This window comes from Plasmodium vinckei, assembly GCF_900681995.1.
Source record: "Plasmodium vinckei vinckei genome assembly, chromosome: PVVCY_13".
In the NCBI taxonomy this organism is placed as follows: Eukaryota; Apicomplexa; class Aconoidasida; order Haemosporida; family Plasmodiidae; genus Plasmodium; species Plasmodium vinckei.
This window is the reverse complement of record NC_051305.1, coordinates 416,176-434,208: the sequence shown is the minus strand read 5'-3', so window position 1 is coordinate 434,208 and position 18,033 is coordinate 416,176. Positions and strand designations below refer to the sequence as shown.

General features: G+C 23.2%; 6 protein-coding genes across 6 annotated transcripts; 2 read left to right on the top strand and 4 right to left on the bottom strand.

The window, feature by feature from the left end:
* Positions 1-714: 714 nt before the first annotated feature.
* Positions 715-2,173, top strand: PVVCY_1301030 (fructose-bisphosphate aldolase, putative; the record flags this gene model as incomplete). Its single annotated transcript, XM_008623779.2, has 2 exons — positions 715-717; positions 1,067-2,173. 2 exons carry the CDS (start codon positions 715-717, stop codon positions 2,171-2,173), a joined length of 1,110 nt encoding a protein of 369 aa, XP_008622001.2.
* An 818-nt stretch (positions 2,174-2,991) lies between these two features.
* On the bottom strand, positions 2,992-3,952 carry PVVCY_1301020 (shikimate dehydrogenase, putative; the record flags this gene model as incomplete). The annotated part of the gene is made up of 4 exons (XM_008623778.2): positions 2,992-3,010; positions 3,094-3,156; positions 3,287-3,380; positions 3,553-3,952. The coding sequence occupies 4 exons, from the start codon at positions 3,950-3,952 to the stop codon at positions 2,992-2,994; spliced, it is 576 nt and encodes a 191-aa protein (XP_008622000.2).
* Positions 3,953-6,345: 2,393 nt separating this feature from the next.
* Positions 6,346-10,886, top strand: PVVCY_1301010 (GCN2 alpha-related protein kinase, putative; the record flags this gene model as incomplete). The annotated part of the gene is made up of 2 exons (XM_008623777.2): positions 6,346-6,464; positions 6,551-10,886. 2 exons carry the CDS (start codon positions 6,346-6,348, stop codon positions 10,884-10,886), a joined length of 4,455 nt encoding a protein of 1,484 aa, XP_008621999.2.
* Positions 10,887-11,689: 803 nt separating this feature from the next.
* On the bottom strand, positions 11,690-13,472 carry PVVCY_1301000 (conserved Plasmodium protein, unknown function; the record flags this gene model as incomplete). Its single annotated transcript, XM_008623776.2, has 3 exons — positions 11,690-11,734; positions 11,870-11,940; positions 12,068-13,472. 3 exons carry the CDS (start codon positions 13,470-13,472, stop codon positions 11,690-11,692), a joined length of 1,521 nt encoding a protein of 506 aa, XP_008621998.2.
* Positions 13,473-14,414: 942 nt separating this feature from the next.
* PVVCY_1300990 (1-acyl-sn-glycerol-3-phosphate acyltransferase, putative) lies at positions 14,415-15,670 on the bottom strand (the record flags this gene model as incomplete). The annotated part of the gene is made up of 3 exons (XM_008623775.2): positions 14,415-14,465; positions 14,641-15,254; positions 15,454-15,670. 3 exons carry the CDS (start codon positions 15,668-15,670, stop codon positions 14,415-14,417), a joined length of 882 nt encoding a protein of 293 aa, XP_008621997.2.
* Positions 15,671-16,493: 823 nt separating this feature from the next.
* On the bottom strand, positions 16,494-17,646 carry PVVCY_1300980 (calmodulin-like protein; the record flags this gene model as incomplete). The annotated part of the gene is made up of 3 exons (XM_008623774.2): positions 16,494-16,527; positions 16,690-17,036; positions 17,404-17,646. The coding sequence occupies 3 exons, from the start codon at positions 17,644-17,646 to the stop codon at positions 16,494-16,496; spliced, it is 624 nt and encodes a 207-aa protein (XP_008621996.2).
* Between the last annotated feature and the right edge of the window lie 387 nt (positions 17,647-18,033).

Genomic DNA, 18,033 nt, shown 5'->3' with positions numbered 1-18,033 from the left:
TATATTATGTAAATATATTTTTTTTTTTATATATTTTCCAAAAGCACATTCAAATTTATATATATAGAGTTTACATTAATGTTCATTGTATATTTATTTTGTTGGCTATCAAGCATAAAAAATACATAATTACATGCATTTATTATATACATTCATTTACTACTACATACATTTAATAAATTATTTTGCGTATATACTAAGGCACCAAAAAAAGAAAAAAAATGCCTTCATAAGGAGACTGTATGTTTATGTAGTTTGTAGTTATGTTATTTCTCGCTAGAGATTTTTTTGATTAAGATACGCATGTATATATTATGTTTTTTTATTTATACTTGAGTATATTATGTGCATATCTTTTATATTAAATTTGAATATAAATTATACCTGATGGACTCTCTATAAAAAAAAATACGCAATTTTTATGTCATTATTGCGGGGTGGGACCACTTATATACCATATGATTAATAAGAGTTTGAATATTATTATTATTATTTATATGCATAATTATTATATTAAATATATGATAAGTAAACAAAAAATATATGTTAAAATAGTTAATAATTTTATAATTTTCCACTTTATGTTACAACTATAATATTTATATTTTTTCTAATTTAATTAACCTAATTATATGCAATTTTTTAATTAATATAATTAAAAAAATAATTTATAAAACACATTAAATATATCTTTTTAAACTAGTTACTACGACAATGGTACTTAAAAAATAATAATATACCCAATAATATATATATACATGTATATATGCTAATATATTTATTTAGTCATGATGTGATATATGCTTTATATTAAGAAATATGGAAAACTTTGTATTTATAGTGTATATGAATAATATTCATCGAATTTATGCATAGTATTGTCGCACCTATATAAAATATATATCCATAGCACATGTAGTTTGAATGATAGCGAATAGGATGATAAAATATGTTATCATTTATATTTTGCTAACTTATATATTTATAATAGAAACTTCCAAATATTGTGAAACTGTATCCTAATTGTACCCTATTATCATTTTTTTTTTTTTTTTTTTCAATATAGGTTGCATGCTTAGAATATAAAAATACCCCTATGAAACTTCCAAAGGAGGTTGCCCAAGAACTTGCTGACACAGCTAAGAAACTTGTAGCACCAGGAAAGGGAATTTTAGCCGCAGATGAATCAACACAAACAATTAAGAAAAGATTCGATAATATAAAAATCGATAATACCGTTGAAAATAGAGCTAGCTATAGAGATTTGTTATTTGGAACTAAAGGATTAGGAAAATTTATTTCAGGAGCAATTTTATTTGAAGAAACTTTATTCCAAAAGAATGAAGCTGGTGTACCATTAGTAAACTTATTACATGATCAAAATATAATACCAGGAATTAAAGTTGACAAAGGTTTAGTTGCTATCCCATGTACTGATGATGAAAAATCAACCCAAGGTTTAGATGGATTAGCAGAAAGGTGCAAAGAATACTATAAAGCTGGTGCAAGGTTTGCAAAATGGAGAGCAGTTTTAGTAATTGACCCAGCTAAAGGCAAACCAACCGATTTATCTATCCAAGAAGTATCATGGGGATTAGCTAGATATGCAGCTATATGCCAACAAAATAAGCTTGTTCCAATTGTTGAACCCGAAATTTTGGCTGATGGAGCCCACACAATTGAAGTATGCGCAGCTGTTACACAAAAAGTTTTAGCTAGCGTATTTAAAGCTTTACATGATAATGGTGTATTATTAGAAGGAGCTTTATTAAAACCAAATATGGTAACAGCTGGATATGACTGCCCTGAAAAAACCAAAACCGAAGATATTGGTTTCTTCACAGTAAGAACTTTAAGTAGAACAGTACCACCAGCTTTACCCGGAGTTGTATTTTTATCAGGAGGTCAATCAGAAGAAGATGCATCAGTCAATTTAAATTCTATGAATGTATTAGGTCCCCACCCATGGGCACTAACCTTTTCATATGGTAGAGCTTTACAAGCATCTGTATTAAGCACCTGGCAAGGAAAGAAAGAAAATGCTGCTAAAGCACAAGAAGTTTTATTACAAAGAGCTGAAGCAAATTCATTGGCAACATACGGAAAATATAAGGGAGGAGCAGGAGGAAGCACTGCTGGTGCCTCATTATATGAAAAGAAATATGTTTACTAAATGGCTAAAAATCATCAAAAATAAAAAGACCTTGAAATGCTGTTTGATACTAATAATGACATAACAAAGTGTAATATAAATATGTAATTTAAATGTCTAAAAAATAATAAAGTAGCATGCAATACTTCCCGCATGTTCCAATTTATGTACTTACTTAAAATATGTATATACATGCATGTGATCATAAATATAGTTCTATGTATATTTATGTATAATATTCTTTATCACAACACTGTATTAATACTTGATATTTTTAGAGCTAATATGACACAAAATTTATGCATATTTTATATGTATGTGAGTTGGATGTACGTATACATCTTGTATTAATTATATGTTTTGGAGAAATTATTAAATTATGATAAAACAATATATATGTGATTTTGATATTAATTAAAACTGATCATTAAAAAAAATAGAATATGTCTAATATCCTACATTAAAACTATTCCAATATTTGTCAAATTATCTTTTACAATCTATATGCTTTAGGCATAATTAGGGAATCTATTTTTTTATTTTTTTAATTTAATGGTGTTATTATAATATGTGTGTGTTTATGGTTAAAAATGGTAATACGAAACAAATAGGAAAATATACGGAAAAAAATAAATTTGAAAAAAATGATGAACAATTTATGTTCTATGCATATATATGCTATTCCTAATGAAACAACAACTAATATTCATTATTATAATTTTTTATGTACAAAAAATGAATATGTATATACGTCTATACTTCCTGGGTAAAGCGTATTATTATATTGTTTTGCGATTCCGAATAAGCAGAAAAGGTTGGAGTTATTCTTCTTCGATATTTTAAATAAAAATAGCATAACTAAAAAATTGTACCATAATGAAAGTGGGATGAAGTTATGAAAATATTTTTACTTTTAATTTATTTTTTGAAATTGATCTTACCTAATGATACATCCAAACCAATTAGGAATAAAAACTTTTGTGGATTCTCTAAAAAATGTTTTACTAAAAAATAAAGTTATTTATATAATATAAATTGGAATAGTTAAATAGGTTGTATCTATAATTATAAGGGCATAGTATTTAACATATTGATACAAGACATTATTGTAAGAAAAAAATTATATTGTCTAACTTTACGGATGAAGCTATAAGCCCAGAAAGGGTGGAGGAAATGGCTATATTGTCTATCCGCTTGTTTAAATGCCAACATAAAGTGGAACATATGCCTAAAAAGTATGTATGTTAATAAATTTGTAAACAAATATTATTATTTCGAAACAATTATTTTTTTACTTATAGAATATTGCATATACATAATTTACAATGAATTATACATATGTTTATAACAATATTCATATAAATACAAGTTTAATTTTTTTGTGTGTATGTTTTTAGTACATGTCCAAAATGATAATCTAACGGCAAAAAAATTGGGGATATGAACATTTCTTTTCAAATAGGGTAATTTATGAAATAAAATCGTTTTGTAGCTATGTTGATAATTTTGATTATTATTATATAGATTTAGGTTTTTAAATAAATAGTTTCTTGTTTTGTAACGTAAAGTAATTTTCGATATATATGTCGATTTTTTATAGTTATTATAAATTGATGAAAATTTGTTTTTTTTTATAATATCAAAGATTATATTATCATTCTTATGGATATAAAAGTTTTTATAAATTTCTTTTCTGAAAACATATCCAATTATAAATCCATTTAAATACATACGGATAGTATAAATTGTTACAAAGTTCTTAGATTTTATTTGATTATCTTGTGAAATTATGTCATTCATTTTATTATTTCAAAGTTGTATGTATAACAAAATAACAGTGGAAAAGCATATGTGTAAGGAAAATGTTCAAGTCATTTTTTGAATGAATAAAAGACTAAACAAATGGTAAAATGGTGAAATAATGAAATTCAAAAAATGTAAAAAAATGTAAAAAAATAAATATTCGCAAGCCAAAATAAAACAGTTCCTTTATTTTTTTTAACACATAACTAGAAGCACTATAAATTACATATATACTATATACGCATAATATGAGATGTATTTAAAAAATTCTGGAATCGTTTTCTTTTTTTATTCATAATTTTCTTTTGATACTTTCAATCATGATATCTACTTTTTTTTTTGTATTTAATAAGTTGGTGGTACCATTTTTTTTAGTTATATAATTGATGATTTTACGAATTTTTTTATTATTTTTTCCTATTCAATTATTTATATTTTCCAAATTAAATTAAGAACATCTCAAGCTTGCATATTTGTGATTTATTTGTTTTGTATGTGAAGGAAAATTGAACAAATAATAAAAAGAACCCAAAGAAAAACGACAATTTTACAAAAATTTTATAAACCCTCCCTGCTTTGAATGGCAGTAATCTTTTTATTTCATAAAAAATAAAACCTATACATTTGTTTTTTTTATTTTTATGGTTAAGTCTATAAACTCCTAATTTTTATCAGTTGCCATAATGTAAAAGTAAAAAAAATGATATGCTAAACTTTTATAAAAAGTAATGCCTATCATATTGTATCCTTAGGTATACACTGGAAAATATATATTAAAAAGGGAATATATTTGTGCATTTTTTTATACCTACATGTATATGCCGCATATATTTCATGTGGTTATAATTATATAATAAATTTTACTTTTATTTAATAACATTACAATAGTAATGGATTAAAGGAGTAATGGTTATATGTTACGAATGGAAGTGTCTTTTATTTCGATTATTTTTGGGGGGTATTAATTTGATAATAGCTTTTTGTGTGTCTTAATTTTGAAATTTTACAATTCAAAAGGTTGAAAAAAGTCAAATATATCCACATGATTATTTATAATTATAAAAATAAAGAAAGTATCTCACTTTAAGAAATTTATTTTCCAATGTTGGGTTAATGTGTGTAGTGGTATTTAATATGGCTAGCCAGTAAATAATTTTCTCTATTTAATATTTATCCTTTTACGATTTAAGTAGAAGAAAAATGCTTATTATTTTGTGTTTAGAAAAAGGTAATTGATTTTGCATATATATATCAAATAGAGGTAAAGTGCCCACATAAACATGCATAATATAGATACATATTTGCACGATATATTTATGTTATTGTGTGGGTGTATAAATATCATACATTTTTATGTTTACAAAATTTAAAAATAGATTGTCCAAAGATATGTATATAATATGCTTATGTGTATATATTAAGATCCATGAAAAGCCATATTATATAATATTCGTAAGCTATTTTATAATTAAAATTTATAACCTTTAAAATATGAATTAATGAATTTTTTTTTGAAGAATGTTAGCCGATGGAAATAATATGCAAAAGATCAACAAATAAAATAGTCATATATAAATATGGATATTAATGATTTTCTATTTTTTAGTTTAAAATTAAGCGAACTAGCATTTTATAAAAGTGTATACAATTTTTTTTCATTTACTCCTTTATGTGTATGAAAGCAATAATGGGGTGGTGTTATAATTTTTAAAAAATTATCAAAATATATATTTAAATTTTATAAAAATTATATGATTAAATGAGTAAATATTCAGCTAATTCAAATGTTTAAATATTCTATATTTTTTTTTATTTTTGTAATGCTATAAAAAAGGTGATTTATTTATGGGTATATATATTTGTAAACACATTAATTTTTTTGAGGTATTGGCTTACAAAGTTAGCACCTCTTTTGTTCACACATAAAAATAAATATATAAACAAAAGAATGGGATAGTAAAATAAAAACAAAATTAGATTACTGACAAATTATATATGAAAAAAGGTGATATAGACTAAAAGAAGAGCAAATAAATTGAAGCATTATATATTGTGAATTATTTATGAAAAAAGGGGAAGAGGAAATAATGAAATGATTAAGACAAAATAATTATGAAAAAACTCAAAATTCATTATTATAAAAATATTTAAGCTTTAAAGAATAAAAATAAGCATATATATGCTTTGAAAATGTTTTAGGAACATTTAAAAAATATCATATATATTTTTGTTTTTATTAAGTAATATAATCCCAAACCTTTTCTTGTATTATAACTTCACGATATTATAATATATAGTTTGAGAGTTCGCGCAATTAGAACGACTCGTAGATGAATAAATATATAAACATATAGATATGATGATGCTTTGAAAAAATAGAAACATAACAGATGGAAACAGACAAAATAAATAATGGGGATGATCCCCTAGTGTCTGCTGGGAAGCTTATAAATGACATATATACCTTATCTTCGATTAAAGATATTGATATAGATATTATTCAGGAAGGGTAATAAAAGGACAAATAATAAAAAGTGTGCAAACAAAATTTTATATCTTTGCTTTATTACACATATTTTATTATTTTTTTTGTAGACTACTGAAAAAGGTTATGGACGATGAAGAAACAAACGGAATAATGTTTGCAGAAGATACGTCTAATTCTAAAAATGAATGTACTATTCTCAATATACGAATAAATGTTGATAAAAATAATTATGGGCCAAATAAGTATGAATTGGGGTATGCTGATATTACTGTGAATATAGATTTTAATAAAAAGGAGTATAATTATAGTTTAGATAATTCTAAATTACATAAATGTTATTATTATAAAATAACGATGTTTTTAAATTATATTACAGAAAAAAAATTAAATTTTAAAGACAGTATTATGTATTTGTATTCTCACATTAATGATCATAATTCTATGAAGTGCTCTTGTTGGGTCGATGATAAAAATGTAGAAACTATCTTGGAAGGCAAAATGAATGATAATATAAAATCCGAAAAAAAAGAACATTTTACTGAGCATTCAAAGGGTTATATAAAAGTGAATATAGAAAATGAAAGAGAAGAGACAAATGCAAAGTTGAAGGGAAAAACATGTACTGTCCGATCCTTTTCTGAAGATAATATTAGTTTTACAAATAACATGGGTAACTATTCTGATAGTAGCAAATTTAATGAAATTGGCAATTCAGAAATTCTAAAACTGGGAATAAATAAATCCGGAGCAGGCACAGATAGCGAAATTGTAAAGAAAGAAAAATCGAACAAAAATATAACAAAAAAAATGAAAAGGGATGCATTCAATGAATTGATAGAAAAAAAGGGAAAAAATAAAATTGAAGAAAACTGCAAACAAGATAATAACAAACCAATTAATTATTCTACTGAAGAAAGAAATAGTAAAAGAGAAGATATCGAATTTTCAATAAAAGACGCAGAAGAAATTAGTAATTTTCTTAAAACAGATGATTTAAATAAAACCCCAAAAATAAAATTGAATAATATAACAGAAATCGAAAAAAATAATATATATGAAAAAGAAGAAAGGAAAAAAAAGAAATTTATTAAAATTATGAAGGAAAATACACCGCTAACTGTTTTATTGGCAAGTAATGGGAATGAAATATGTAAAGAAATTATTAACAAATATTCTCGGTATTATCGAGATTTTTCAGAAGAAAGTGTACTGGGATGTGGTGGCTTTGGTTACGTTATGAAAGTTAAAAATAAAAGATTCAATATAGCTTATGCTGTGAAAAAAATAACCTTGAGCAGTTATAGTCCTAACAAACGAGGAAATGATAACGAAATGGCTGGAAAATATAATAATAATGCTAAAAAGGGTAACAAATATAATGATAATGAACACGCGATGTCTGGGTCTTTTAGCTCCGGTAACAACATCATGAATGAAAACAACAGTCTTATAATGGAAGAAGTTATAATGATTGCTAAATTGCAGCATGAAAATATCGTGAGATATTATGATGCATGGGTGGAAAATAACATAGACTATTATCTTTTTAAAGAAATTAAAAATAATTATAAATATGTAATAAAGAAGAAAAATAAAGAAAATAAAAAGAATATATACTATATAGATGAAATAAACAATATACGAAATTATTATAATAAGAAGAATAAAGAGAATATAAAAATGAATGAAAAATATTTATACATATTAATGGAATATTGCCCAGGAAAAACATTAAGAGAAGCTATAGATTGCGGTTTTATTTATAAAAATGAAAAATTAATATGGGAACTGATTAAACAAATTTTAAATGGAATATATTATATACATGATATGAAAATAATGCATAGAGATATAAAACCGTCAAATATATTTTTACAAATAAATGACGACATTTTATCAGCTAAAATAGGCGATTTTGGTTTAACTACCAAAATTGATAATACTCAAATAAACCCATCAGCAGGAACAGTTAATTATATGTCTCCTGAGCAAATAAATGGAGAACATTTTGATCAAAAAGCGGATATTTTTTCATTAGGAGTTGTTTTTTTTGAAATGTTTCATGAACCCTTTTCAACATCAATGGAAAGGTCAATAGTGTTATCTAATCTATTGAAATGTATATACCCAGAAAGCATACGATCAGATAATAAGATATTCCAATTTTTGTTAAGTTTATTAGAAATTGATCCACAGAAAAGGTTGTCTGCTTATAGCTTATTACATGAGAATTTTTTTTTTTCATATGAAAAAAATTTTAATGAGATTTATAATTTAGTTGAGAAAAAAAGGAACTGTGAGGAAGTGCAGACAATAATTAGTACACTATTTGAAAAAAATGATAATAAAATTGAAAAGAATTCGATAAAAAAAGAAGATATGATAGCATTTCAAGGAGCTAAAATATTTTCAGAAGAATCAAATATAAAGAAAAGTATAAAAAAAAAAATTATATTGTCTTTCAAAAAAAGAGGTGCAATTTTTTTAATAACACCTATAATTTTACGAAATAAATATTATATAAACTTTGAAAATATAACAATTGATGAGTATAATTATTCTTGTAATATAAATAAGAAGAAAGAAAACAAATGTAAAAGCATATTTATAAATACAAATGCGTGTAATAATATTGAAAATGTGGTATATTTGTTAGACATATATGGAAATATTATAACTTTGCGAAATTCATTTTTTTTGTCTTTTTCCGAATATATATATGAAAATATAGATTGTTATGATAAATATAATGAAACAATGTTATTTTGGAAATTTTATACTAAAGGATATACATACAAATATCAAATAGCTAAAAATAAACAACCAAAAAAAGATATTAATACTACTAATTTATACCCAGATGAAGTAGAAAAAATATTTTATTGTATTTTAATTAATACAAAATATGTTTATGCTCAAGAAGAATTTAATTATATATCAATATTTGCAAATTCAGACATTTTTGTATCAATATATACTTTATGTAATCATGCTTCATATTTTAACAAATTAATATTTGTTTGGTCATATATCGATTTATTGCCATTAATATTGATTGAATGTTTGGATTTGCCTGAGGACACATCTTATGACTTGGGAATAACTTTAAAGAAAAATTCTTCCCAATTAATAAATAAATCAGCAATATCATTGTTGATACAAAAATTTAAATTAGAAAATAATCATGCCTCAAAAGTAACTGATTTTATATTTAATTTGTTCCAAATAAAATGTGAAATTAATAAAATAGATGAATATTTTAGCATTTTAGACAAGTTCATATTTGATGCCTTAAGCAAAAGAAATTGTGATTTCAACAACACTTACAATAATAGTATTGTGTGTAATAATACTATTAACAATGTAGGAAATATTATTACACCCAAGATCAGCTGTAAAAGCGGGGGTAGTAGTAATATAGGATGTACCAATAATAGTGGTCATATTAGCAGTAGCAATATTAATGGAATAAATAACAATAGCTTGGTGACTTATGATGAAAGAGAATATCCAAGTTATGAAAATGAGAATTGTAGAATAGAATATGATGGGCATAAAAAATATTCGAATGAATCAGAAAAAGGTATTAAAGTTATGGAGAATAAAGAAAAAAAAATAAATTTATTGTCTATATTAGATAAAGTTAAAAATATTAACAAATTTATTGGAACAAATACGATAATTGAAAATGTATATTTTGATATTTTTTTAAATTATGATGAACATGTTTTCTCTAACGAAATAATATTTTATGTTATATCAGATAGTAAGAATAAAGACATAATAGCTCATGGTGGGAAGTTTGATAAACTAATAAGAAATATGAATAATAAGAAATCCACCAATGTAAGCAATAACAATACTAATGACAGTGGTATAAAAAATAATTCAGCTATACATATAAAAGCATATGGTGTTGAAATATATTTGGAAAAGATTTTTACAAAAATAACAGAATCAAATGATAAATTATCAATGAATACTCAAGCAACATCGGGAGGTGATAAGGTCCAAATTTTCAGCAATTTTTCATTATTACATGATTATCAAAATAATTTTGAATGTACAAATAATTTAATTTCGTCTCAATTAAATACTGGGCAATTTAATTATTCTTGTCCTAAGGTTTTAATTCAAGTTTATGAAATAGAGAATTTATTAGTTGCTTATGATGTATCAAAAAAATTATTAAATAAAAATATATATTCCTATATATTTTTTTCAGCTAATAATACAAATATTAAAAAAAAAGTCAAAATTTTTAAGCCACATAAAATTAAGTTCATTATTTCTATTAAATCGAATAGCAATGACACAACATTTAATGTGAATAATCCGATCCAATTAAATGATGTTATATATAAAATTTACAATTCCGATATTCAGGATTATAATTTTACTAGCCAGGAAGAATTAATTAACTTTTTAATTAAAAATTTGTAGGCATTTACTCATTCACGGGAATTAAATTTGTATGTATATCTATAGATGATATAGTCATATATATATTGATAAGAAATTATCTTCCACTTAGATAATTAAAAATAAACGCATTTATTAAAACACCATGATAAAGTATGTTACAAAATTGATAATACCGAATTTCATGTGATTTATTAATATATATGTAATAAAATAATAAAGTGATAATCCTTTTTCATTATATTTTAAAATTAAGTCTTGCAATTTGAAGAATTATTAATTTTACTTTGGTAGAGAAATATAATTTATATGCATATGTACATATCCTTGTATATGCATTAAAGTGATAACCCTGTTGTGTTTTATCAAAAGTATATTTGTATATACTAATTTTTAAAAAGGGGAGAAGTTGCTTATATATTTCCAATAATTGGAATATTAATACCGACCTTTTTTTTAACTATTTCATATCATATTTGTATTAGTTTCAATCATCCTTTTTTTATAAATAAAAATTATGTGTATTTTGCACGATATTCATATCTATATTTTTCCATTTAAATAATTTGTCTAATTTTTTTTGTAACTCCAACTGAATAAAGATATTTTTTCTTTTAAAAATTTACATTACACATGTAATTTAAATATTAGTTATGAAACGGAGAAAATACGCATTATGTGTATTTATGATAGTTCAAAATTAAACAAAAAAAATCGAAAAAGAAAGTAGTGGGTCATGTAGAAAGTTGTCAAAACTATTAATTAGCATACATATGTAAAAACAAACAATCGAATAAACTAATAATATAAAGGAATAATTTATTTTAAAGGTCATCCAAATTTTCATTTTCCTTTATATGTTTAATAGCCTACAAAAGATATAAATAAACATATACAATAAGACATAATTTTTTTGAAATATTTTATGTTTTATTATTATAAACATGTATATATTTTATATGTTTACAAACAATGTTAAATAAGCAAGTTTCAAATGAGCATACCAAAACAGAATATTCTGCTAGACAGGGATCTTTATCATCAACATACATGAACTTTCTCAATATGCCAATTCCTAAAAAGTATAAAATGGATAAAAGGGCAATGAACCATATGCATACTTCAATCATAATAAATGAAATAGAGGAATATGATCCTATTGAGTAATAAAAAGAGATAGACCATTTTTTATATATGATTACCTTGTATCTCTTTAATGTAAGCAGAAATTTGATTATCCACAGAAAAATTGGCTACAATACTAATAATATATCTATTAAGTACAAAATGATGATATAGAATATTCTCTTTTTTTGATATATGCTCATTTCTCATATTGTGTATATTTTTCAAGTAAGTAAAAATGGTGTCGATATAATTTTTTTTTTCTGAAGATGACAAATAATCTAACTGCTCATAAGAATCAATAAAAATGTTTGAAATAAATAAAATTAGTTTAAATATTTCTAAATTATTATTTTTTTTATAATGTAAAAACATGTCCATAAACAGAACATATTTGTTATATAAATCTATGGATGTATCTGTAACATTATGGAAATAATTTATCTCATTGATAAATATTAAGTTATAATGAATTTCTTCAATTATAATTTTATATAACTCTTTGTATTGAGAAACTGGTTCTTTTTCAAAATTCTTTTGATCCATAATATTATATAATGCTTCAAAAATTAGTCTATACATAAATATTATATATTTTAAAACATAGTTTTTATTATTTACATTATTAAATATTTTCCACTTTTCTGATATTGTAATATTTTCATTATAAATATCTTTAACATTTTCTTTCATTTTTTTTGTTAAGCATTCAAAATCTGTGTATAGTAATTTCATATGTTGTAAAATGTGTATAAACAATTTATTTTCATGTTTTAAGCAATTTTCAATAAAGAAATAAAAATAATTACAAATAGCTGCTTCATTTTTTATGTTTTTTAAATTATTAAATAAAGAGATAAAAAGAACAAATGCAATATTGCCGTCTTTTGCTAATTCGTCGTATGTTATTTTGTTTAATATAAAATTATTTAGTAACATAAATATGTTATCCTGTTCAAGTTCATTTAAAATAATATAATAGAAATACCAAGGATACAAATACTTCCACACTTTATTATTATTTTCATTATGAGTTATTAAATTAATTAAAAATATCAATTCATATTTATTAATCTGATCATATAATGACACAGTATTGTTCCATTTGCTTTCCCCACATATTTTGGTGTCATTCCCATTTAAATTATTAATATTATTGGTTTTTTCTTTTAATAAATTTGAGGAACTATTGATAATGTTTCTTCCTAAAAATAATTGTTCATATGTTTTGTTTTCCGTTATTATTTCTTTAATTGAAGGATTAAATGGTATATAGAATATCGCGATCTTTAATGATTTGATATAGTTATTTATATAGCTTTCATTATATTCTTTATTTATTTCAATTTTTTTTTTACAAATTATTAATAGTTGGACAACTTTATTTTGGTCATCTTTGCCTAATTTTTTATTTACATTTGGGCTTTTAAAATTGATGTGTTTATTTATAAATTCAACTTCGTCAAAGAGTTCGTCCGACATTTGTTTCGTATTCTTTTATAAAATTGTTTTGCTATTATTTGAAAATCTTATATCCTCTTTCACAAAACTTTAACTAATGTTGGTGTTTTTTATTTAATATAGCTAAATATTATAAATATCACCGTTGAGTAATAACAAAATGAGCATAATAAAAAAAATGCATACATATATTTAGACGTACTAAGGCATTGTACCCACTTGTAGAATCTTCTGTTTGGTCATATGGAACTTTATGCATATTCATATTATTGTAGTATTACCTATATTTATCGTTTTTTTCAAAAATTTACAAGCATTCACAATTTTAAAATTTAATTTTCAGCCAAAAAACACAAATCATTTCTTTATTTATAATTTTGTTTATATATAAAGCGTATTTTACAGATTTACCAGTTACCAATAACTTTCTATTGATTTTTTTAAATTTACATAATGACTAATCAAATAAATAATAATAAATAAAAATATTTTTTATAAAGAAAAAGGTTCATAAATGGAATATAAAAATGAAATAAAATATACCACCATTTTATTTAAATCATAGCAATATGATTGCGTGGCATTTTGTTACAAAATATTAGAAATCAAAAAGAAACAAAATTATCACATTTTGTTTATAAAATATTAAAAAATAATGATTAATTAAACCTAATATTTAAAGCATGAACAATTAATTTTTATTCATGTCGAAGTGTTTTTTCGTTTTTTTTATTAAATCATATTTTAAAAACATATTTTGCATACACATAACCAAATGTTGGGTTATTACTTTATCATTTTTAAAATTGTTTGGGAAAGATAAAAAATGAATATAAACTAAATGGTCTTTTCATAAAAAACATTAAATTGTTTAAAATTTATTATTGTATATTTATAATAAAATTGGGGATAGCCCCTCAAAAAATACGTAACTTTAAGAAAACATAAACAAAAAATATGTTGTTATATACCCTGGCCTCGTGATTCTGGAAATTCCACTGATAACTGATCAATCTGCAAATATAGCACAAAAAAAAAGTAAAAAAATATAGTATTCATTAAAATGGATATAATGTATTGGAAGCTGGGATATTTGAAATAAACTTAATAATAGTATTTAAACGTGAAATATAATAACACAAACAAAAGTACATATAATGATGTATAACGTGTAATTATTTCATCTTACATTTGGATTATAATCTGGAAACTCTTTAATCATTTCAAATATAATATTTCTGGTTTTTTCTGCTAGCTCGGGAACAGTCATTCCTGGGGTAGGTCGAAAAGGTTCACCATATGATACATATACCGTTCCCCTTTTAAATAATATTGAGCCTACTGTCCATAGATTATTTGATCCATGTAATGCACATGGTATTATTTCCATATTATTTTGAAGTGCAAATTTAAAAAATCCCATTTTAAACAATTGCAATTTTCCATTATTAGAACGAGTTCCCTCTGGAAATACCATTAAAGGATATTTCAAATCATTAAATTCTTTAGCTAACGTCATAGCCTTTTCTTTTGCTTCTTTTGTTACTTCCCATCCTCCTTTTCCTTTTCCAAACGCAATAGGAACTTCATCAGATAAAGCTATTAATTGCCCACAAATAGGGATTTTAAATAATGATTTCTTACAAATGAATTTTATATTATACTTATACCAGGTATAATTGATGACCCACGCATCTAGTGATGATAAGTGATTAGAAAACACTATTGCATTTGATGGATTATAACCTTTTTTTAAATTTTTTAACACTTTAATATTCCAAAATGGATTTAACCAGGAAACAACTGTAGCAAAAAAATAAAGAAATGTTGTATAAAATTATGCATTTACAAAATTGCATTCATGCACAACAATACAGATATGGATATTTGAATAATATGAATAGCGTCATTATGTATATGTACGTTCATATTATTATGTTAACAATGTAACTCTCTTACTATTCATTATATTTACATGAAATTGTTAATTTTGTTATCTTACCTAATTTCATAAAAAACTTTAAGGAATAACCAAATATAGCCAATCTAAACCGTCTGCTATATAATATTATTGGGAAAAATAAAATTATAACTAATATATCAAACAAAAAGGCCAATAAAATCAACACGATTAATACAGTGCTAATGTAAACAGATATTAATACCCCGATAATGGGGGAATCATATTTCTTTGGTTTATTGGTATCACCAATTTCCATATTTTCTTAAATTTATTAAAACAAAAAAAACTATAAATCAAATAACAGTAGCATTACAATACATAACGAAGATTATAATTGTATATACGCGCACTGGTAGTCATAAATTAAAAATATATGAAAAAAAAAATATAAACAAACATATAATGAAGGAAAACGGTAAATATTTCGTAATTAATTTAATATTGACTATAACAGATAAACAAAAAATGGTATATATATATGTATGGAGTTTTAGCTTGAATTTTAAATGGCCGAATGAATAAATATATTATTTACATTAAATTTATTTTCTTTAAATAATGTATATAAAAATTTAACCTATGCCAACATATAACAAAAAATAAAAACGATTTTAAAAAGGGAAATAAAAATATGGAAATTTATGCAATACGTATATATATCATGGAAGCAGCATAAATATACGTAATAATTATTATATATTTTTTTTTTGTGTTTTTGCCATGAATTAAAAGCAACGTATTACATACTTTATAATTAAAACGATACAAATAAATTATTATAATTTATTGGAAATTATTAATTAGTTTTAATAAGTTATTTTAAGCATTTATATATAGCAAAAAATTAAAAACGGCATAATTAATTAAGCTGTTAATTATGCAGACAATATGTATGTTATATTATGTAATAAAATATATAGCTTCATAATTTATTTATATTTTTTATAAATACTACACGCATACTATGAAGCAAACATATTTATGTAAAAAAATATGTAATACATAAGTGGAAAATAAATATTTTTATGGTAACAATTCTGTAATATTCACTTTCTTTTTAATTTACGGAATTATCAAAATTATGTTTTTCCTCCTTTTTTGTGATTTTCATTTCTGTATAAAAAAAAAGTTAAAGATGTTAGACAAACAGCAAAAAAAACGAAATTAATGAAAACGTTCATTGATACGATTATGGGTATATCGATATATAAATACTCACACAAATAAATGAATACATATGTATTTTGTTCATTTTTATTTTAGATATTTTTTAACCTATATTTTCGTATCCGCTTTTTTTCATTATCTAAATATTCTTTTAAACAGATTTGCTTTTCGACTCCTGATTTATCTTCATATTTATCGCCAAAAATTTCTTGGACCTCTAAATCCATTTTTTCTCTGCCAAATCGTACATATAATATTTGTAATGTTTTTTCGACAGTTATATATCCATTCATTTCATAATCAAACATAAAAAATTGAATAATATTGTATAAGTCACTTGGAATTTGTTTTTTTTTATCATTAACGCATCTTAAATATAAAAAATAAATTTCATCATAATCTAAGCAATTATCCATATTTTCATCAAACTCCCAAATCATTCTTTCAACCTCGCTCTAATGAAATAAAAATGAAAACATATATGTGTGTACGTGCATATATATGATTATATGTATTTTTCTTTCGATAAAATGACGTAAATATTTAGGTAGTTATAAAAATTGAATATAGGTATGGACATATCATAATAACTTTATAACTTAAAGTTTCCTATCGCTCTTTATGAATTATATTTTATATCTTATCATTTTTGTTTATATTAATAAAAAACGTTTAACAGTATGAAAATAATACATGACTACATAAGGTTATACACAAACCTTTTGGGGTTTTGTACCATAATTTATAATATTAACTACTTATGGATACATAAAAATAGTGCAAAAAGTGATATATTTAAGAAAAGCAATTTATTAAATTAACCTTAGAAATTTTGTAATTGTATTTATGCAAAATATCATGAAGATTGGAAGCTGATATTTTCCCTGTATTATCTTTGTCCATCATTTTAAAGACTCTTTGTAAATTCTTCTTTTCGGTATTGGATATTTTTTTTAAGTTTTTGATGTCTAATGGTGCTATGTATCCATTTCCACAAATATAAAAGTTTGGATTCTTTTCATTATTTAGTTTATCAATTATAGGTATATATGGTTTTTCATCCATTTTATCTTATTCCTATTTATTATGATATATAAAATGTGTTTTTTATGTAGCATTTGCTATTGAAAGTTTTGTAGTTATATGGAAAATATTTAATTTAGGTATTGAAAAAAAAAATGTTACTATACATTAAGTGTGCAAATTTTTAAAAATAAAATTAAATAAGTCTATTATAAAAACCGAAAAAAATATAAGCACTTCTATAGTTATTACATCGTAGAAAAAATTATAATTTCTCCTATATCCCTTTTTACTATTTTCACCTTTCCTTTTCTACTTATTATATGTATGTTCCTTATTTTTGTATAGCATACGTAATTCAAAAGTGAAAATAAAAAATATCTTTATTATATATATTTAAGTATAGACATGCATATAGGATGCCTTTTT